General features: G+C 30.8%; 1 protein-coding gene and 1 long non-coding RNA gene across 4 annotated transcripts; one reads left to right on the top strand and one right to left on the bottom strand.

Moving 5' to 3' along the window:
- Positions 1 to 6820: 6820 nt before the first annotated feature.
- On the bottom strand, positions 6821 to 22176 carry LOC139086308 (sodium channel protein 60E-like). Of its 3 annotated transcripts, none has more exons than XM_070634729.1 (22): positions 21989 to 22176; positions 19209 to 19417; positions 18439 to 18766; positions 17186 to 18019; positions 16893 to 17105; positions 15774 to 15906; positions 15268 to 15485; positions 15013 to 15183; positions 14248 to 14544; positions 12469 to 14154; positions 11560 to 11957; positions 11320 to 11494; positions 10335 to 10644; positions 9881 to 10256; positions 9654 to 9802; positions 9207 to 9410; positions 8864 to 9143; positions 8693 to 8804; positions 8459 to 8631; positions 8119 to 8399; positions 7889 to 8059; positions 6821 to 7509 (listed from the first exon to the last, which is right to left on the bottom strand). In XM_070634729.1, exons 1-22 carry the CDS (start codon positions 22034 to 22036, stop codon positions 7238 to 7240), a joined length of 7038 nt encoding a protein of 2345 aa, XP_070490830.1. In that variant the 5' UTR covers positions 22037 to 22176; the 3' UTR covers positions 6821 to 7237. The 3 variants fall into 3 exon arrangements, with proteins under 3 accessions (XP_070490830.1, XP_070490836.1, XP_070490843.1); XM_070634735.1 differs by having other exon boundaries at positions 15858 to 15906; XM_070634742.1 differs by lacking the exon at positions 21989 to 22176 and adding an exon at positions 21300 to 21356.
- On the top strand, positions 19486 to 20294 carry LOC139086463 (uncharacterized). Its single transcript, XR_011544019.1, has 3 exons — positions 19486 to 19605; positions 19941 to 20012; positions 20129 to 20294. It is a non-coding gene; the product is annotated as an uncharacterized lncRNA (long non-coding RNA).
- Positions 22177 to 23655: the final 1479 nt, after the last annotated feature.

The following is a 23655-nucleotide window of genomic DNA, read 5'->3' as shown; positions in this document are numbered from 1 at the left end:
AAAGCCGCTGCTTTATATCAGTGATGGGCAATCTATGTGTCGCGGCACGCCTTCAAAAATTCTTGTAAATATCATGAACCGTATGCCGTCCGCGGTTTCAATCGAGGCTAACCACCAAGGTGTGCGCGAAAAATTAAAGGTTGTCCACCACTGCTCTAAGTTCTTAAAATGATGACACGGGATATGCAGGATATGCTCATACTTTTTATATCCTTAATTATATTCCCAAAATTTCAAAGTCGTCCAGCCCTTGTGCCCTTGTGCACATCAAACAAGCCATACATTTACTAGGTGATAAAAAATACTTTATGCATAACCATTAGACCAAGTATCTCACTCAAAAATTTTGTGGTTAATTGATATGTAATCGGGTCTAGATTCTCACAGTAATATGATTGCAATATAAAGTTAATTTGTGGATATCCATGTGGTTGAAGCCAATGATTTACTAAATTATAAGATCAAACGACCGAATTAAGAGAGGTTTTCCTGACCAATGAAGCATATTGTAATAATATGACTTAATATTATGCCTCATATGAGGCCGTTATTGGGTATATAATTAAGCAATCAACTGACCATCTGTAAGGGAGGAATCCTTGTAATACAAATTCTATAAGAGGACGTCTACTTTCCAGAGTTTTAAAGGATCCGCTATAACACTTTTATTAGCATCAAATGGAAACCGCATTTTTTGAGCCACACGGCCGCCAAAAGTGGTTTAGCAGTTGTGCGGCTCGGGGCATACTTGAATAGCACAAAATAGCCTCAAGCTGCATCACCACTTGTCACCCAAAGTCAAGTCGAACTGAATGCCAAATTATGGATCTATAATACGGACTTGTGCTGTTCGAGATACATATTACTTAAATCCAGTTCAAATGCTGACTACCAGTTCCTAAAAAATAGTCCATCAATAGCTGTAAATCACATAATTTCAATATCTGTAAATGGAAACCAAAAGTATAATTACACATTTGCCAACCAATTTCCTTGAATTACAGATCAAGATGATTAATTTGCTGTACAGGAAAAGTGCATATCCGTACATCTGTCCGTAAACACAACATTTGGGGTCGTTCACTTATGACGTAACATTCTTATTGGAGGTGTTTCGTTCTGAATTGTGAGAATTTGTTCCGCGTCAAGGAGAGTTACATGTTATGCAGGGGAAGATGGGTGCAAGGGTAAAATAGTCGATTTGTTAGGTTACGTAATAGCATATGACTAAGGGGGAAGTTGATAATTTGTTGTCGCATTAAACCAGAGTTGCAAAACAGGCACCTGTGACAGGCAAAATCCGTACAAATTCTTGATAATTTGTATGGTTTTTCTTACAATTCCATACAAATTATCAAGAATTTGTACGGTTTTGGCCTGTCACAGGTGTTTGTTTTGCAATTCTGCGTTAATCCAGTAGTGAGCAACTTTTTATCTTTTGACGCACAACTTGCTGATTAGCCAAGACTGAAGACGGCAAACTAGTGTGTCGTTGCATACTAATGTGTCGCGACACACAAGTTGTCCACCACTGCATTAAACAATGAGAATTGTTTTTCATGAGGGTGGCCATGGTGGGGGAAAAGAGGGGGTTGAAAAGGGGTGTTAAATAATTAAAAATAGTCAATTTTTCACGTTACGTAATAAGTGAACGTCCCCTACTTCATACTCATTTTTTTTTTTTAATTTTATTATAGAATCCAAAATTTTATTTCGAATCTAATTGATTTTACTGTTTTTTATATATTTTTTTTTTTTTTTTTGGTACAAGGCTTTGTATTTAGTGAATCGAATAATTCTAAAAATTAATTATTTTATTATTATTATTCTCTTTTAAATATTATTATTCATTATTTATTTGCATTCATTACCTTCATATAAATATTTTTTTTTATTTATTTATTTTGAAATTCGAAATTAATGTTACTAAAAGTAGTTTGATTAGTTTTTTTTTAAAACGGATTATCTGATTTCGATGCATTTTTATTGTTTTTTCATCATCTTTTATAAGTATAACTATATTTTTTCTCTTTTTTTTTTTGTTAATATAATTAATTAGAAAAAACTTTTTTTTGTTAAAATACTGAATTTAATTATCAATTTAATTTAATTAAATTTATTTTTTTATTTTTTTTCTTTCCATCCGTGGTCCAATTAGAGACAAAAATTTAAAATTAATTTGGATAATATAGAAATATCGACTATAGAAAAATTCCTTAGAGATTTCAAAAATTGGTTTTTTAAAATTATTTAAAAAAATTATCCTACATATTCAATTTTTTTGCTTCTTTTTTTTTTACAAATTTAAAATAAGTTTTATCAATAAAAAGCAGAAAAAAATGGAAAAAAAAATAAAATAGAATTTATATGCTTCAATTTTTTTGGCTATCTAGGATATATTTATAATTTTTTTTTATTTTGCTTTCTCGGATATACTTCAAAAATTGGAACAAATAAAATTGAAATAAATATTCTTTTTTTTTCGTTGCACTTTTCATATTATTATTGTTATTATTATTATTTAGTTTACAGCCAGAGATAAAAATGATTAAATTCATGTATTTTTTTGATTTTTTATTTTTTCACATTTTTAGCGCATTTTTGGAATTTGTTTGAAAAAGGTAGACATAATGTTCGGTAGCTCGGTCGTTCGTTCGACTGGAACTCACACTGAGTTGCAAAACACGCAAAAACCATACAATTTCATAATAATTTGAATGGTTTTGTAAGAAAAATTATTTATTTTTTCGGCACATGCTAAAACCATACAATTTCTTGATAATTTGTACAGTTTTATAAAATAAATGAATAATTTTCTTACAAAACCATACAAATTATCAAGAAATTGTAAGGTTTTTGTCTGTAACAAGATTGCTGAGATTCTCAGCAACCAGACATCGTTGAGAGCTCTGATTTTTTGCATTAGCTCAGTTCCATAAATTTATTGTTGCACCGAATATTTAAAAGTTTCAAATCAACGCATAAATACTTTAATTAACAAATTTTTCATTTTGATAAGCAAAAACACGTTTTTTTATTGTTTTACAGTGTTTTTCAATGTTCTACAATGTTTTTACAGTGTTTTTCGATGTTTTTACAATATTTACTGAACAAAGATTGAATTTTTCGCAGCCGTTATGTGGTTTGAATTATGAAAATCCGTTAAATGATAAAATTTTTAAATTTCTTATATCGAGAATTGGTATTTACTGGATCTCGTTTTGTAGGTCTTAATATGACCTGGATCCTTCTGGATCTTGTTTCGTGAATCTGGAAGTGACCTGGATCTTACTGGATCTCGTTTTGTAGATCGAAAACTAACTCAATAATCAAATACTGATTGCTGGGACAAAAATGCGCTTAAGTCACTTGATAAGAACGACTACTTTTAACATTTTTTTTATATTTTCTTTGATTTTTGATGAGCGAATAATTTTCTGATGGGTGTTATTTTTTTATTTATTTTTATTGACTACGGTGTTGAAAATTGCGCGGTTCATTGAACTTAACACGACCTTTTTTCAATAATATAAATATATATAAAATAAAAAAAAGAAATTCGCGAAAAAAATGGAGGGACAACTTTAAAAAGGGTTTGTTTATTACATATTCTGTACGGCTGTTTACTTAGATATTCAATATTATCTATGACAGAACCGAGTACGTGATTAAAATGTTCACACGTTCGTGAATTTCTCCTTTGATTACTACGAATAAATGTAAGGGACTTGTGATATAATGTTACAGTCCTTAATGCTGTTAGTTATTCCAAGGATATATGCTCCGCTTTAAAGTGTAATACAATTTATTATCTTTTTTGAGATGAGAAATGTGTTACAGCTAGGAATCAATTTTTAAGCATTTCGATCTTACGCAGTTATTGAAGAAATTGAGAATTTTATGGATTTTCGGAAGTATTGGAGTCAATTTTCTAAAGAATTTCTCATTTTAAAATGATTTTGACAGTTATTTCTCAAATTGATAATTGAAATAATTTGAAGCAAAGTTCGAAGTCGACTCGGGTTTTTCTATGGAAAAGTCAACTCAAGTCAACTCGACTCCATATAAAATTTGAGTCACTTCGAGCTCTGATTTGAAGCATTGTGGTTTGTTAAAAATTCAAACATTTTTTGGCCGTTAACATTACAAAATTTTTTATTTTTGAGCTCCTATCTATGAGTTGTGAACCTTTGAAGCATTTTTCGGCCATTATTTACGAATTTTTGAATTATTTGCGAATATTGAATTTTTAAAATATTTCGTGACCGTTGTCTACAAATTTTTGAAAAGTTTTTGGCCATTTTAGTAAATTTTGATTTTTTGAAATACTTTTTGACCGTTATATAAGACCTTTGTAACTGTATTTCGATTTATTCATGATCCTATGTGGAACATAGATAACACGAAATGCTTCCCATCTGACTCTGTTGCTGGCTCATTTATTCAATTTGTACAAATTCTCTATTTCCACTTTTTTGACCGTTTTCGATCCTTAAAAATTCAAATATATTTTGACAGTTATTTTTCTCAAATCACTAAGTTAGTGAAAATCCTAAATCTCATCAAAAACTGAACTTTTGAGATTTATTCTAAAGCATTTAACCCTTAAAGGACAACAATAATTCAGGTCATGCTCATCCTCCGAACTTGAAACATCAATTTTCATCAAAAACCACCCAAAAAAAAGTTTACAAAAAAAAATCAAAAAAGCAAGTCTTCAATCATTTTCATCTCCGACATTTATGCAATGACACAAGAAGGGGAGGGAAAAAAAAATGTTTATAAAAACAAATGTAATAACTAGTAGTGGCAAACTTTCACGCACACTGTGTAATCTATTTTAAATCCTTTTTTAATGGCATTAACAATAATGATTAATTTCTGATTTACTATTCACGTTGGACCCGTCATATATGAAACATAAAAAAGACACGAGAACAAAGATTGTCTGTCAAAAAACATTTTTTTTTTATCGACTAAGACGTCTCGACCATAAACTAAATATTTCTATTACATTTTTTTTTATCTCAGACTTAAAAGTTACATATTCTGGTCAACTGAAACACATATAAACATTTTTCTTCTTTTTTGTTGCTTTTCCTTTTCATAATTAATTATCTCCTTTTCATCACTTCTAAAACAATTCTTAAATAAAATTTAATTAATAACAATTTTATTATTTTTTTTTTTAATTCTTTTTTTTTCTTAAAATATCAACAGAATAATTCATTTATGTCGAACAGCGCAGAAATTAAATGACAACTTCTCGTCTAATTAACCTCTTTTAGATAACTTTACTGAAATAACTTTTTATTTGATTATTAAGTTTTGCTGCTGGATAAATGAGATTTTTTCTTTTTTTTTTAAAGATTTTCCGGTATGAAGAAAAAGTTTCAATTCATTTAAAGTGTTTGGGTGATGATGAGTTTGGAAGTTTTAAAGTGAATTTTCCTGTCATTAGATTTATTATTGAAGCAATTGTGCTGTCTTTACTGTTGATTATTGTAATTTCAGGACCTTTGTCATGTTGAATGCATTTTAAGTTATTAGTTTTAAATCGTTTAAATGCTTTGAGCTGAGTTAAAATGCTGAGCGACAACTCTTCCTCATTCTGAGAAGTCAAACTCTGGTAGAAATCGAATCCAAATGCTCAGCAAAGGAGATGGAAACATATTTTTTGTTTATTCTTTGAAGACTAAGTCACAGAAGCAATATTCTTTGTATTAGGATTCTTTCAGTCAAACTTAATTGACGACTTCTTATTTACAAGAGCGTACATAATGAACAATAATGTACATAAAGGAAAAATACGTAAGAAAGAAGAAACGTAAGAACAAAAATACGTACGTAAAGAAGAAAACGTAAGGATAAAATACGTACGTAAAGAAGAAAACGTAAGAATAAAATACGTACGTAAAGAAGAAAACGTAAGAATAAAATACGTACGTAAAGAAGAAAACGTAAGATAAAAATACGTAAGTAAAGGAGAAACGTAAATTAAAATACGTGCGTAAGAAAATCCTTCAATCTTCCATTTGAGTATCGCCTCTGGGGCTTCCGATATCGCCTCTGGGGTTTATGGGTCAATTCACAACTTGCGTCAACAAAACTTAAGCAACTATGAGGATTAAGAATGGATTTTAAAACTCAAATTTTCTTTATAGACATTATAAAATAAGTTTTGACATTTACAGTTCAAAGTCATTGACGACTCATAATCAGGTGAGCAACTCAACTTCTTCCATCACATACTTAAATGTTTATATCAGTTCATGAATCAACTTAACATCCACACAACCATAAAAACTAACTTAATTGAAATGTATCTAAAAGGTTGGCAATTACGTGGCTCAAAAACTATAAAATATACTTTTTAAGGAGTCACGTAAACACCATTTAACTATGTCATTCAGTTTATGCGCTGCTCGAGCATCATCTCATGATTAGTTCGTAATCAACGCTGTTCTTTATCTAATTTTATATTCATTTTTTGGAAGTACGAGGTTTTAAATATTACAACCTGTATTTTTTTTTTTTTTGAATTTGATTGACTAATTGCCCCTAAGAGTTATTAAAAATTTTGAAGATTTTTTATAGTAATTTTACTTCAAAAACAAAAAATTATTAGTTTTTTCCTTACTTTTTTTCTGATACGAACTACTTCTTTTTTTTTGAAATGTTAAGATTCTTCTTAAGGCCAATGCAAATTTCGATTTTATTTTTCTATCACTACGTACTTGTTACTTTTTTTTAAACAAAATTAAAAAATGTTAAATCTCATAAAAGTCAATAAACATGCTTACAAATAATCGTGTTAAATTCTAGCGACTAGAAAAAGGAAAGGAACAAAATATTTGGAATTAAGGTTGGGAAAAATTTTACAAACGCAACAGCAGCACCGGAAATAAATAAATGTGAAACTTTACATTCTTTAAAACTTAAAAATTAGCTTTTCTCCTAAAAAAAGTTGTTCCTCAATGTTTGTCATTAATAATTATTATCAACCAACATTATTTAATTCTTGTTAACTTTTTTAAATTCCAAAGAAATTTAATTATTTTTTTTTTTTCGCTTTTTTATCTCCATTTTTTGTGTGGTGCTGGCTGATGAAAATTTTGATTGATTTTTTTTCTTTCTTTTTTTTGTCTTTTTTTTGAGATTACGAACTTATTGACTAAATTACTTACTTAAAAAAGATATAACAATTTTTTTTTCTTTAATAGTTCCTTTAATAATTTTAGTAATCATAGATCACTTTTGATGTATCGCATGTACTTGCCAGATTTATATCTATTGGCTCATCTACATTATGGCAAGTGCCTGATTCATTTACTACATTTGAACTTTCTGCGGCAAGTGTTGATCTTTCTAATATTATTTTCTCGATATCGGGTGTTTGAGCAATCGATCGTTGTTCCTCGTCTTTTGGTGAATCAACACAAATTGTTACTATCGGATGATGTAGCTGTAATTGTGTATTATCTGGGGTTGTTGAGTCTTTTGAAGGTCCTAGGTATAGATTTGAACAATTCTTTAGTCATTTGAATTTAATAGAATATTATTTACAGTCTAATTTCAAGACGGTCGTCCACAAATTTAAGAAATGTTTCCCTTTGATTGTCAAATACCGTTAAAATTCAAATTAATGAAAAGTCGTTAAATGATTTTTTGAAATTTCAATGTTCCAAAAAAACCGATTCAAAATTTGAATTTCAAAAAACAGTTAATCTAAAATTCAATTTCAAATTTCCAAAATCGGTTAAAATTTGAATTTCAAAATTTCGTTAAATGACAATTCATTTAATTACAGATTTCTAAAATAATTCACATCCCCAATTTGTGAACGACCCTCTATCAATACAAAGCTACACAATCTTGATCAACATACTTGGCTGGTCAGTTACAACTTCTTCTAATTCGTGATATTCTTCACTTTCACGATGCACTATAACATGATGAATGAGCGTTTGATTGGAATTAATATTTGGACAGTTTGGAACTTCCGGAGAGGCATCCGTAACTAAAATACTGACATCAGAATTCATTGCACTATCAGGATCTAAAATGGGAAAAAAAAGTCAGTAAATGTACAAAAATTAAATTCCAGCAAGTATATACCTAAATTAGCATTTCGATTAAGTCGCAGCACACTATGGTCCGAAAGACCTCTCTCAAGTCTCGGCTTTTTCTTAATGAAACTCGTTGCACGTTTACTCTTCGTGGGTGGCGACGTAAGACTTTCTTTACTATCAGGCAATGCTGCCTCATTTGGCTTATTTACTTTTTTATGTACAGATGGAGATGTTAAGTGATCGTCAACGGCATCTTGTCGACCAAGGAAGAAATTATAAATACTTTTTCTACGTTGTTGTCTACCTTCGGGTGGTGCAGCAAAATCCCTATAAAATGGATGTCAATTAAGCCTTACTGCTTACTTTATAGAAAATTCAATGCTTACTTCTTTCCGTCAGGATCATTTGGATTATTTTTTACAAGATCAGATGTTCCAGCAACGAGAATTGGCAGATTCAGCCACGGACCTGCTAATTCACTCATATCCGAATCGCCAGAAGCTCTGGAAGATTTACGACTTGAACAACGGCTTGAAGTTCTTGAGCATCGTCGATGGATCTAAAATTGACGGGAACATTTAGTTGATTCCATTTAGGAAAATTTTGAGTACAGAAAATACCTGTAAATGAAGGAAATTGAGCGCTGACAATTTACTTTGCCATCCAGGACTTGATGTTTGCGTTTGATCTTCATCACCAGACATTGGCGACCTATCCCGTTCTCTCTTTAGTCTGCAATTAAGTTCAAACATTAATTTAATGTAAATCATCCAGAACATCAAGCAATTTACCTCAAATATTCCTTCCATCCAAGCTGAATAGTTTTTGCTGCTCTTTCCTGTCGCTTCCAAATGCGTGTTGACGATACAATTTCCAATTCTTTACGTGTTGGGAATTGCTTCTTAAACTTTACATCCATTTGATCTTGTAATTGTTTAAATGTATCACTTTCATCAACATGACCTAAGACATGCTTTACTAGTGCATGTAAAATGTCTAAACAATGAATCTTATTTCCTTTTGATATTGGAAGATTAAAAGAAACTAGTGCTAAGGTATTAGGTTTTGGAACTAAAAAAGAATTAAATAAATTAGTGAAAAATTCATAAAAATTGGACATAACAAGGACATTACTTCCTAAAGGTGGATCTAAAGATGCAATAAAATCTGATAGTTGCGAAAATGATATGAATTGTGATGCGTGTGGATCATACTTAGACCATCTGATATAGAACATTTCTAAATCGTCTTCAACTATTCCAACTTCCTCTTCCTGATGTGCTTGATTGAAATTCTCCAAAATAATGGCGATATACATGTTGATGACAATCATGTAGCCTAAAATGAGAGATCAGTTAGTGATATGCTATGGAATTGATGTCTGTTGACTGCAGAATATTGGGAATATTGGGATACACAATCCTAGGATTAGAGTTAAAATAAATCCTAGGATTAAACTTTCGAGTTAAATTAAATCCTTAGATTTAATATTAAATCGAAAGCTTTGAAAAATAAGCTTTTTGCCATTTCGAAAGACATTTCGTTCCTATTATTATCATCTCCAGAATCATTTCGACATACTTATAATGATGAACGACGTGAAATACGTAATGGCAAGAAGCGGATGTCCACAATCTCCATTTGATGTTCCGTCCTTATGAAGGTCACAATCAGGCGGTTGAATCATTAATGATTCCAAAACATCATTCCATCCTGCCGATGTCATCAATCTGTAGGAAATAGGCAATAAATCAGCATTGATTTTTTTCTTTCATTTGACATTAATATCCAAAGAAATAAATTTTTACCGAAATAAAAGCTGCATGCTACTGCTAAATGTCTCAAAGTTGACCATTTCGCTGAGAGCACCTTGCTTTTTAACATGCCCGAATAGTGACATACCTAAGATGGCATACACAAAGAGTAGAAGAGCAAGTAATGCACCAATGTTAAAAAGTGCTGGAAGTGATACAACAAGTGCAAAAAGAAGCTTTCGAATTCCTTTTGCTGCTTTTATTAATCGTAATATTCTTCCGATCCTGAACACACGAACAACGCGTAAAAGTGTAGGTGATATGGGTAAATCGATCATGATATCTTCCATTAAAATGCCAAAAATAGATGCAAGAACGAGGAGAAAATCGAATAGATTCCATGGCACAGTAAAATAATGATGACGAAGCCCTAAAAACATGATTTAATAGTTGCGGCTCAATAAACATTATGAATCACAAAATAGACATTATTGAATTTGTGCCTTACCAACAATTTTAACAATACATTCCAATCCAAAAACCGTTGTAAAGAATGCATTGCTTACTTCGAGTATGAAGAATATGGCATGCGGTTGATTATAATGTTCTATTCCCATGCTCAGCATATTTAGGAAAATTAGAACAAATATGGCAATTTCAAACCTTCGAGAATTGGCTAGATCATAAAACATAGCCATAATATGATTTAAAGGTCTTTTGATAACTTTTTGGGGTTTCTTTCTTCCAAGTTTCTTCATCGCACAATAATAGCTCTTTTGTGATGGTGTCAGAAACATTTCCAAGATGCCTCCTTCGTACTGTAACCACAAGAATGAAAAAAATGAACAACATTTTTGTAAAAGACTTTTTTCTCAGGCATAATGCAAAGTTTTTTGTAAGGAAAAGTTTTCGATCCTTAAGATATTTTTATAACGCATCATTTGTACCACAATGGACTATAACGATTAACTTGAGTGACTGGCTGTGTTACGCACTGACCTTTAAGATTTTCTACGTTTTTGTGTCAGAAAGCAAGCAGAGCAAAATTTGTTTTCGAGAAAATGCTTGAAAACCTTACAAATGTTTTAAAATTCCATAAAATTTGTAGTGTTTTCAATTTCAAATCATGAAAGATCGTTAATTTTGAATTCAAATGCTACAAAACCGTTATTTTTGAATTGCTGTTATAAGGTTTTAATATGTAAATCCTATAAAATTGTAGATTTTACATTGCTGTTGAAAGGTTTTGATATGTAAATCTTACAAAATTGTTGATTTTACATCTCTGTTGTAAGGTTTAGAAATTCAAATTTTACAAAACCGTTAATTTCATATATTCAAAAGATGCGCTTTAATATCTCTATCAAGCTATAACTCTGAATTCTTCACTAAATTCTACCTTCTTTTAATCTCAGATATTTTTAAACCTATCGAAAAACTTTTCCTTTTTCTTTCTTGAAGGATTTAAAAGTTACACAAACTATTTCTTATACCTTTTTCTTTAGCATATTAAAATTATCAATGATAACTCCTATGAATAGGTTGAGGGTAAAGAATGAGCCACAAATGATGAAGATTACGAAATAAATGTAAGCATAAAGACTGGCTTCTCTCGAAGGTTGGAGATCAACACCACGACTATCGACAGCATCTGCCATTACTTCCATCCTATTTAAATATTTAGATATATTAATGGATTATCAATAAAAAAGTTTATTGTTTGTATAGCTTACCATCCTTCGAATGTTGCTATTTGAAATAGTGCCAAGTATCCCATACCGACGTGATCGAATGTAATTTTTGAATTAATCCATGTATAATTTAAGCTTAAGCATTGCCATTTATCATTAACCACAGATATTGGTAGAACTTCGCCATCCTCATCCTTGCATTTAAAAAATTTACCGCCAAAAAATTGAACTCCCATAATTGAAAAGATTAGCCAAAAGACTAAACAAACAAGTAGGACATTAAAGATGGATGGTATGGCATACATTAGAGCATTTACAACAATACGCATTCCTTGCCATCTTGATATCGCCCGAAGTGGTCGGAGAGCTCTTAAAGTTCGTAAAGATCTTAATACTTTTAAATTTTCATTCTCTTCGATGAGCAATGAGAATACGGAAACCTTAAATGAGAAATATACACAACAAAAAGAAAAGTTGGAATGGAATACATTAAATTAGAATTAGATTATTATTGTTATTTTCTTTTTATTGGGTAAATGGTAATCGTTTTAGCACACTTTTCTGTGTACAATGTGGGTTCTATTGAATTTTGGCATTAATTTAGAGATTTTTTAAAGAGCTTTAATCTTGCTCTGGATGTTTAACTGGATGATTTATGTGATATTAAAAATTCTCTTTAAATAAGGAATTAAAATGTCAGAAAATGGTCATGAGTTATTAATGAATGAATATTTATGCCTACAAACTACTTTTTATGACTGGAAAGTTGCTAATTATGATGAAATTTGAATAAATTATTTTCAAAATAAATGAGTTCATTCAGTAATCTTTGAGTTCATTTCATTTCAGTTCATATTTGAAACTCGAAAATTTTGAATTTCAAGAAACCGTTAAAAACTAAATATTGCACATTACCCATTTAGTTAGTAGAAAACATTAAGCTATACTCACAAAAACGATGATAAAGTCCAATATTGTCCAAAAACTCGAGAAATATTTAGTAAATCCGTTAGCAAGCCATTTCAACAGCATCTCAGCGACAAAAATGCAGCAAAAGAAGAGATTCGTCCAATAAAGAACTCGCTTTAATTCCTTATTCTTATCTAGATGAATATCCTCAAAACAAAGCGTGATTGATGAAGCAAAAATGAGAAATAAAATGACCCATTCAAATGTTGGTGTGTCGACGACTTGAAGAACTTGTGTACGAATATTTTGCCACTTTTGTCCAATTTTTGATTTAATCCATTCATCCCAGCATGGACATTTATCGTAACATTGTCGTGGAAAGCAATCATTTGGAACTTTATTTGTCTTATTACGTCCAAAACCGGGATAATTTGTTGGATCATTGTATTCGCCTTGCGAATTTCGTCGACCACCAACTGTTATATCATCAACATATGATACGAGACAATGCCATGGCTTTCCAGTCGCTTGATCAATCTCCGACATTTTTGTGACTGATGGAAGTTTCTCGCAATCATGAAATTGACGAACGGGACTCTTTACCAATTCAATTTCATCTTGTATATGTACAGACTTTCGGTTATTGTTATTATTACTATTATTTGTGTCATTTTTATTATTTGGCTCTGGAACAGAAGAAGATACCGGTTCATTGTAAAAACTATCAAATAATTTCTCATCTCTCAAAAATTGAAAAAGCTCTTTTTTATCGCAGTTCAAAAGTTCATCTTTTAAATTTACGTGATTTAAGTGATTTAAGAATTCATCTTGGTCTAAAGATAATGTATTAATAGATTGATTGCTAGATAATCGCTTTAGTTGTTTACTAATTTGTTCACTAAATGTACAACTACTACTATTGCTATTTGTATCGATTGCATTTTGCGCTTGTGAATAATTATTTTGTGGTTGTCTTGGCATTGGACACGATTGTCTCTTTTGTTGTATTATATGTTGAGGTATCCCTTTCGTTTTTATTATTGTTGTTGGACCAAGCGCGACTCCACCCCTTAACTCAACAGCATCATATTGTTGCTCAAATGGCTCATCCTTACTCTGCTGAGTACCAAAACCGGAAGACATTTGATGAAGTATCCCATTTTTATTATTAGTTCTAACTCTCATCTTATCATCTGGCAATTGCTGATCATCCATTTCTGTTACTGTCTCTTGACTACCCGATATAGTATTTACAATATTTAAATTTACTTCCTGTATATCACACACTGAAACAGGTCGATTAAGTGATTCCTGATAACTTTTTGAATATATTGGTAGGGGTTGTTGATGTTGCTGTAATTGGTATGGCGGTGAGACGCAACAATATTCTTTAATTTGCATTCTCATTGGATCTGCGAGAATTCCTTTTACTTCCGGAATTTGCTTATGATGTTGCTTCAATATTATCTCATGTACTAATTTCTCAAGCTTTGTTTCGCCTGGATCATTTGAATCCTGTTTACGGAAACGTCCTTTACGGACTATTGATCTGATCCGCTCAAAGCTTTTTGCTAATCGTCCTTCATCGCCAACTTCTTCTTTACGTGATTTTAATTCCTCGGAATTGAAACTATTGAGCAAAAGAGCCAAGAACAAATTCAATACCATAAAGTTTCCCATCACTAATGCCGGAAGAAATATTGCAAAGCATGAACTTTTCGAGCCGCTCTGTGAATTTTAATAAAAATATGAAAAATGTTTCAATTCATTCAGGACACAACTCTTTTAATTAATTATCTGAATATATATTTTTATACTCACAGCTTCCTCTGCTCTCATGCAATCCCATAATGGCTCAATCCATTCACCACATAAAATTCGAAATATCATCATGAATGAATGAAAAAAGTCATTAAAATTCCAACGCGGCACCGGGTCAGGATAGAATTTCTCTCGGGTATAATCCTTGCCAAATAGCTGCATGCCTATTACGGCAAAAATGTAAATGACAATCACCAAAATGAATGTCAAATTTCCTAAAGCACCAATTGTTGATAGAATAATACTAAGAAGAACTCTCATTGTAACCCATGATTGTGCTAATTTTAAAACTCTTAACTATGTTTATGTGATTTAATGGAATGAAAGGAATAAGAAGAAAAAGGACATGATTAATATTGTGGCGTTATGCTTTATGGAATTCATTAAAATTAATTTTCATAGAAGAAAGCTTTCAACGGTTTTTTTGAGATTTATTTGAATTAATTAGCTGTTGTATTGTTCTGAGTGTTTTGGTTTGAAACGACACAACAGCAATTTTTATGAAATTTAAAAGGTCGTTTAATAGCTTTGTAACTTGCTTTTTAAATTGGTGACTAAGCATTTAAAGTTCATGTGATGTAATTCATCAGTGTAAGGTAGAAAAAAAACCGAATAAATCTGATTTTATGTGAAGATTTCAAAAATAATTCACAAAATCTGAATTCAGCTGAAAAGCGCTGAATAAGTAAAATTCAAATAAATTTCAACCGTTAAAAAAGCTCATTTTTTCTATGAAAAAGAAAAGTTCAGAAATCCATTACTTACCAATCTAAGACCTCGTAATACGCTTAAACCATCGACTAGTTCGAAAATAAGATCCATAATACTCGCTGTTACGATACATAAATCGAATATATTCCAGCCACACAGAAAAAATTCTTTTGAAAGTGCTATGACTTTCATAAAGCATTCGAGCGTGAAGACTAGTGTGAAAACCTATAAAAAGTAGCAATAAAGAAACGAAAGAATTAATAAAATCATAAATCATAGGCTAAAATAATATAATCATTTTAGCTTCACCTTATTTCCTATATCTAACACAGATCTAACGGTCTCGCTCATGCCATGATGTTCGAGCGCAAGGAAAGTAGTATTTAAAACAATACATAAGGTAATAAATAATTCAAATAATGGATCTTTAACGACTTCATATAAACTATTTTGAAATGATAGCCAGGTTTCATATTTAAAACAACAATGAACACAACATTCACAGTTTCGATCATCAGGGAGATCATCTGGAATAAATTAAATTAAAAAATGTCAAGATAAAATTGGTCAGGATATACATTTTTTTACGTTTTACATAAAGTATGTAAGTTAGTTGGTTTTTGTTCTGTTGTTACTGTTTATGATTATGGATAGTAATACATAATACAACCATAAAAAATAAATTATAGTTAAATACTGAAATTCAATATTTACAATCATGAGAAGTAATAAGAGTAAATACTAAGATTTAAAAAAATGAAAGGAAGTAGCATGAATTTCAGTGTTTTTAGTGGTTTATGGGGGATGAAACACACCTATGACAACTATTGATTGCGACAAATAATCAGGATGTAATGCATAAACATCGTGCTTTTTCTTATTACGATTTAAATTATTACCGTTGCATTTAATTATCTTTACTTCTTTTGGTGATAGTGCCAAAGTTACCTGTTGACGGTAGAATAAAAAAAAAAAGAAGGAAGAAAATAAAAAAATAAATTATTCATATTCGTGCTTCTTGAAAAATTTATCAAGTCATTTGAAAATGAAATGACAGTCAACTGGTTCTGGCAGGTCCTTAGAATATGCTTTGTCAGCTTTTGACATTGAATTTCCGTTAAAAAATAATTTGAATTTATTTCCTATAAAACTTGCTATAATTTTCAAAATTTACAAAACCGTTGAAAAAGTTCAAAAGTTAGAAAGATGATATCACGTAACACAGTCGCTCACGGCCTAATTCTTTGATATTTTACTGCATCAAACTCGTTTTCTTTTCATAAGCAACCCCAAAATTGTGAAAAAACATTCAAATTTGAGATTTAATTTACAAAATTTGCAAAGCCATTGAACATTTCTTTTTCAAAACTTACAAAACCGCTAAACGTATGAATTTTAAAAATCCGTTAAAATCATATTTTGTCAAAAAATTTTACACGGGAAAAATCAACCAAATCTCTCATAAACCAACTGTCGTGCGTAAAAGCACTTCCAAACTTTTAATCATAACCTTCTCAAAATTACATAATCAAACCTCTCATCTGCCTAATAAAACAATTAATTTCAACAATCCATAATATTCCGATAAAGTATCAAAAGTTATGTTTCTAATACCAAATAACATCAAGCAACGTCACACAATAATGCCTACAAAAAAATAATATAATACGACACACATGCCAACAGCAAGAAGGAAAATTGGTGACATACACATCAAATTCTGAGATTATAATTATGGTAAATTAATCCTTTAAATTACCGCAAACAGAATAACTTTACCCTATAGTAAAATTAAGCTTTCAAAATATTTTGTAATTATTTTACCCTTTTCTTATTTAACGGAAGCTCATTGACATAAAAAAATTCTGCAATGTCACATATTATTAATATGTCTCTGTCATTTCAGTCAGTCCTTCATAATAAGCATTGCTCACCTCCATATTACTACTTTGGTGCTGTTGATTATCTGGTTCTGGCTCTGGTTCTTGATTGTCCTCGTGATCATCAACCACGCCAGAATCATCTAATGATGAATCCCGATTTGAACTTGCCTGACGACTCGAAAGCAATTGACCTCGTAACGGATGAAGGGTATTTGAATTTTCATTGTCATCAGTCGCTTGATGTTGCTGTTGAAGTTGATTGAGCTATATGGGGATGGGTATAGGGGATGTATATATATAAATTATTAATAATAATCACGCATAAAATGATAATCATAAATTACCTGAGCTTGTTGTAGTAATCCTCGCGTTTTTTGTAACGCTAACGTTTGTGGAGGCCGCACGACAGTCTCTGTTACGGTTGTATTACTATGTCTCGGACTAGGATTGGGACTGGGTGTTGCAGATTTATTTGTATCAATCGATTTATTATCATCTACATTTTCACTATTACTATTGTTATTATTGTTGCCACTTGAAATTGATTTATTATTTGGTGCCTTTCCCTCTTTGCCTTTCTTCCTTCGTCGCGTTTTCTTCCTCGAATACGATGCCATTAATATATTACGTCGTGTATCAAACTTTTTACTCGCTTGCTTATTCAACTGTTTTAAATTCAAATGTGTTGGATCAAAGCTAAATGTCGAGTCATCGCGATGATCAATTAAATCCTTTCGTCTTTCTTCTTGGGTTATCTCAGCTTCTTCTTCATAACTTAACGCCACAACAGCTAACATTAAATTAATTAAATAAAATGAACCAAAAAATACGACGATCGTAAAAAAAGTAACACTCATTGGACCGCATGTTGCTATAATCATGTTATACGTATTCTCCCAATAATCTAATGTTATCAATTGAAATGTTGTTAACATGCTCCACATAAAGTTATCAAAACTTGTATAGCCATGATTTGGATTTTCGCCGACGCGTAAACACGTATAATCCGCCATACAATGCTGTGCACCCGTTAAATTGCCACATAGCATTGGCATGTCATCTCTATAAACCCAATTTGATGAATTGCTTATCCACTCATACCAATCTTCATATGTTACATTTGTCCACCAGCTCGGATGATTTAATACACATTTATTTCTTAACTCACCCATGTAGACCTGGCCAAATCATGGAGTATGATGATGAGTTGCAGACAGACATGCAGAAAGAAAATAAAAACAGAAGAAAGAAGAAGAAATTAGAATAAAGTTTTAGCATAGCAAATGGATGGCAATGACACTGAAATTGAGCGTCTGAAGCGCATAGCTGACAATTTCTGATAATTGGATTTTTAATCCTGAGTTTTAAATTAAATCCTAGGATTAAATATTTAACTCTCAGATTCAAATGAATTCTGTTATCAATTCCAATGAGTTATTTAATTCTGATGATGAAGGCTAGCGATTCATAAACTTGTTGCCGGTCATGATCTATAAATTGTTCTTCTTACTACTACTAGATCCAATGTGACCAAATTATTCATAAATATATTCAAAAACCAGCATAAATCACATAAACAAGTGCACAATTAACTCACCTGTAGAGCAAACAGAGCGAAGACCATTAAACAAAATATTGTGAGTGTCATGACTTCAGCCAATTGTTTGAATGAATGTAAAAGTGCATTGATGATAGTTTTTAGGCCGGGCATTATTGAAACAGTTTTCAAAGCTCTCAAAACACGAAACGTTCTCAAACCAGCAAGATTTCCAACGTCTAGTCCTATTGTGGCATATCCGCTGGCTATTACAAGGAAATCCAGCCAGTTCCATGGATTTCTTAAATATGTATACTTATTGAGTACGAAGCCTTTAGCAACTATTTTAATGCACATTTCTATTGTATAGATTGCCAAGAAGAAAAATCTATAGAAATAGAATTAAGATTATTAAATGAATTACGATTTTCTTATTAATTACAGTTGATACGAGTTTTGCTAAAGAAATCTAGATAATTTAACGGTCGATAATATTTTTGAAATTTATTATGCGCACTTATTATTCTAGTACTTTAAAATTTGAGAAAATTTAATTTCTGAATATCTATCTCAATACATACCATTGCATGCTTTAATTAACATTTCTAATTAATATACATCCGTATCTATATTTCTAGTAACATCTCAAGTCTGCTATAACAAGATTTAATGCTAAATTTTACAATTTTTAATTTTCACATTTTTGTTGTTGTAAACGAAATAAAATTTTGCGGGAATAAATTTCAAAATTCTCAGCAACCGTTATTTTTCTTCAAGGAACAATTTCCTTTGCATGCTCATATCAACAGCAAATTTAGTAATATACTTACTCGGCTTCTTCTATTGTTTCGCTCATAGCAAGAAAAACGCAATTACATAAAATAGTGGCCATAACAAGATAGTCGAAAAACTGATTTGTCGCTATAAATACGCATATCCTTCTTAATGTGTTCCATGGCGGAAATAGAAATAAACTTTTGGTTCCAGTAAATCGGTGAATATAATTCTTTTGAAATCGTTTTGATACTACACAAAATGTCTGAAAAAAAATAACGGACAAAAAAATATTTGAATAAGGCAGTTCCAATAAAAATTGTACTAGATTTTTCCACTCATCATCGACTTCGTTTGGTCTTGTCGATTATTCGTTCTTTTCACTTGAACTTTTGGCTTGTCTAGTCGCATTTTAGCGATCAATTCAAAAATCAGAGGAAAATGAGAGCCAAGGTAAGTTATAATACTCTAATTAACTTAATAGTTAATAGAACTAAAGGATTATCATCAAGTTTTTGTAAAGTTTATTGTAATTAAAGTGAAAATTACTTTGAAAATTTTCATCTACATGTGCTTTGCAAAAACCTTGTGTCGGACATTTTTTTCACGTTTTTGAATATCGAGAAATGTGGATTTTAGCTAAGATATTTGCATTATTATAATAATAATGCGGATATTCAAAGGTTAAATCGGAAGCATTTAAATGTGAAAAAGATTGTAAACAATTTTGATGAGAAAAATTTAATTCAACTTTAACTAATAATTTCTTTTAATTCATTTAATTTTAGTGGCGTAAAAAGAGAATGCGTAGGTTGAAGCGTAAACGCCGAAAGATGCGTGCAAGATCCAAATAAAATGTGGTAAGTAAGATAAGATTAAATTAAACAAGCATTCATCAACAAAAATGTATGATGAAAAAAAAAGTAAGGTTAAAATGTCTAATGTTTCATTTCGTCTATTTCTCAACTATTTTCAGACTGAAAGTGAATATCACCAGCCAGCATTTAAGTTTTAAGAAGTGCTGTGGATCTGCAACATCGCTTTCGACGTTCGAGGAAGTTAATTTTAATTGTCAAATTGAGATCCAGAATTGAATGAAGAATAAAATGTTCTCACACAGCAAATTCCAAAAAAGCTATAAATCATAAATGTGTTTAATTTTCGACAATATAATGATTATATAGGTATTAAAATACTTTCAGGAAAGAACAAAGTTTGCGTGAAAAGCAGTAGAATCTGTGATAAGAATAGGAAATCCATGAGTTTTTTTTGCTCATTTTCGCACATTTCATGTTCAAAACGCTTTTGCCATTAGTTTGAGTAGAGCCTCTACTCTTCTCTTGTGCTCATTTTCTCTCTTCTTTTATGTGACAAGAGCTTAATACGCTTTTATATCATATATTTATATACATATCATAAAGTCAAGGCATAGCGAAAATACTTTAAATGATGATTTTAACATAACGACGCCTCTCTCGTTTACTTTGTAGCTTTATGCTGGACTGAAAAACGCGTTATGAATGATAAATAATGTTCGTGTATTAACTCCAATATTTATAATTATACACAGTTAAAAGGAAATGGCATTTCTACAGTGACGTCATAAAGTATGTAGGTATATACATGCTTTATTTGATTTCGCCGTCGCGTGCTTTTATACACCAGCACTGCTTTAGGGATAAAAAAGTATATATATATTTTCTGTACATTCACACTTCTCGCTTTATTTTCCGTCCGAGCACCATTTTTGCTTCGTTTCCTCCTCCCGAAATATGATGGGAAGGAAAAAAGTATTTAAAAAGAAGTTATTTCACGATGTTGGCTTTTTTGACCGCACATAATATGAATTAGTGGTGGATGAAAAGAAGGAATTTTATGATGCATTAAAAAGTTAACGCATTTTGATTTGCTTTTTACTTTTCATCCAGTTCTGTTGTTGCCTTTTTTTTATTTTCTAGAAAATCCTCTACATTGTTGTAATGTAAGTTGGAATATTGTTGGTATGAAAAAGGAACAACGTATATGTATACATTTTTTATGTGCGTCTACAACAGTGACGTTTGTGCTTTTTTAGCGCAATCATGCAACGCTTATGCGCTGTTCTGCTTACTTCACTTTGACTTCAAATGAATGAAAGATATTTTTACCTTTTTTTTATGTCGCTTTGTTTGTGGTATTTTTGTGGATATTTATAGATATAATTCTTTTCGTAGGGATGTTTTATGTTTAATTCAGGTGGAACTGACATAAATTATTGACATTTTTGAAGTGTCGTCAACGGACAAATTTAAATTGGATTTGTTCAGAAAGTAAAATTTGTTCAATTCATTTCAGTTCAGTTTGAATTTGAAATGTCCGTTAAAATGTAATTTTACCCTTTCAAATTCATAATAACCGTTAAAAGCTACTTTATAGATTAAAGCACGAAAAACATTCTTTTGAAGTGGTTGAAGCAAAACTCGACACATAAAAAAGCTCAAAATGTGAATGATGGTGAAATAGAAAGACAAATAGCGTTTCATTGAGTAATATTAAGCAAAAAAAGTACATTTCATAAAAAGTTTTCTTCTTTTGTTCTTCAAACGTTCAAGTGCCTTTGAGGCACAACTAATATATATTATTTTCCCTTTGCTGCTGTTGAATTGAAACATATAGACATATGTCGTATCAATAAATGTATATGTTTTGAAAATGAATCAATTGACATAGATACTCATTCAAGTCAATAGCCAAGTGTTCTGGCGATCAATATGTGTGTGTATATGATACAATGAGTGAGTAGGAAGAAGTAAATATGGGAAGAAAAAAATTTTTTTTTTGTTACTTGTTTACTTACTTCCTCGTATATAAATTGATCGATTTCTTCAAGGGGTTTTCCATACATATGGCTCGGAAATGGTTCGAATTTTCGAGGCAATAAGCTACCATCCACAACTTGCACTTTCGATCTTGGATGAAATCCATATTCTCGTACGAGTTGTACATGACGAGATTCTTGTTTTTCTTGCGATCTCTCCGTATATTCCACAACCGGGACTGTTTCGAGCTTTCCTGGATGTACGAAAAAAATAAACAAAAATTATAACATGATATCACACCTGTTGACACAAGATTATTCTCAAGAGCCTATTATCATTAAATTGAAAGTTCTTTTTTTATATTTTTTGTGTTTGTTGTCAGTCAGTCTCTCACTTCCGCTTAAAAATACCATGTTCCTTGCAAAACTTTTAATGTCGTGTGCTGGGATAAATTAAGGAATTTTCTCTCGCAATCATCATGATGATGTGTTATAAAAAAAGACAATGCTGGCAGCAAACAGTTCATTATTTAAGCAAATTTATGGTTGCAATCATTTTTTTGTGATTCCTTTTTATCGCTGCTTTGTCTTAATAATCTCAAATTTTATTCTCATCGTGAAAATGTGTGAACATTATGAAAAATTGAAAATTCTTCACCTCCTGCCTGACTGACACAAAACAAAAAGCGTCACAGTGAAAATCTGTAAATTCTCCAAGGAGACATTTTTTCTGTCATATCATACGACCATGCTGTACGTGCTTAGCATGTGAATATGGCATAAATATATATACAATTTTACTTTAAAATGTAACAAAAGAGTGAGAATATCTGCTAAATATGTGGAGGATGTAGATCCTTCCTTTTCATCCTGCAGCTTTATATCCGTATTATCAGAAGAATTTCAAATAAAGATAATAATGAATGTGACAATAAACAATTAAAGCTACGCTGCATAAAAAAATCCGTTGGGATAAATTTTTGAATTTTATCGTTATGAAAATTTGTCAATGATGTCCTGATTTTGTTGTGAGTTTTGATAAGAAATCTTTGAAGTTTTTCTCATAAGTTTTATTGATTTTTCATGCTTTGAAGTTATAAAAATGTATATTAGAGATCAAGCTGTGTTCAATTTAGCATATTTTTCTCATTACGGAAGCGTATGTATCTAGATACAATGTATCTTTTGAAGTGGAGTTCTAAAAAGAAATTTTCATTAAAAGAAAAATCGATTTTTCTTTAAATTCAATGACTAAGAATAAGGAATTTTCACTCTAAGCTATTTGGTAAGAAAACTTGTTGTAAAATTGTTATTTTATTCATGGTAATTAGCTCTTTATACCCTTTAAAAACTTTTGATGTTTACAAATGCTTAAAAAAATTGAAATTCGGGCTTTTAGTTGGAAATGGAAGCATAAAAAGAAAACTTTTAAGATAATCTAACTTAAAAAGAAGGCCAAAAATGTACAAAATGTACTCGTGGAATGAGAAAATCACAGAACACATAAATCTTCGTTAAAACTTTTCTCATTGATTCATCTGTCCCATCTTTCCTTAAATGTTATAAATTAAAAAAAGAGAAAAATTCATCAAATATCAATAAATTTCAAAGTCAGCCGAATCTCATGACAAAAAAGGAAATATTCGATGAAACATCAATTTTGCATTGACACAAAGTACTAACATCATCAGTTTATGAACATCATA

This window comes from Chironomus tepperi, unplaced genomic scaffold, assembly GCF_022539635.2.
Source record: "Chironomus tepperi strain 1889 unplaced genomic scaffold, CSIRO-AGI_Ctep_v1 contig_9, whole genome shotgun sequence".
Classification (NCBI taxonomy): domain Eukaryota; kingdom Metazoa; phylum Arthropoda; class Insecta; order Diptera; family Chironomidae; genus Chironomus; species Chironomus tepperi.
This window is presented reverse-complemented; position numbering and strand designations above follow the sequence as displayed.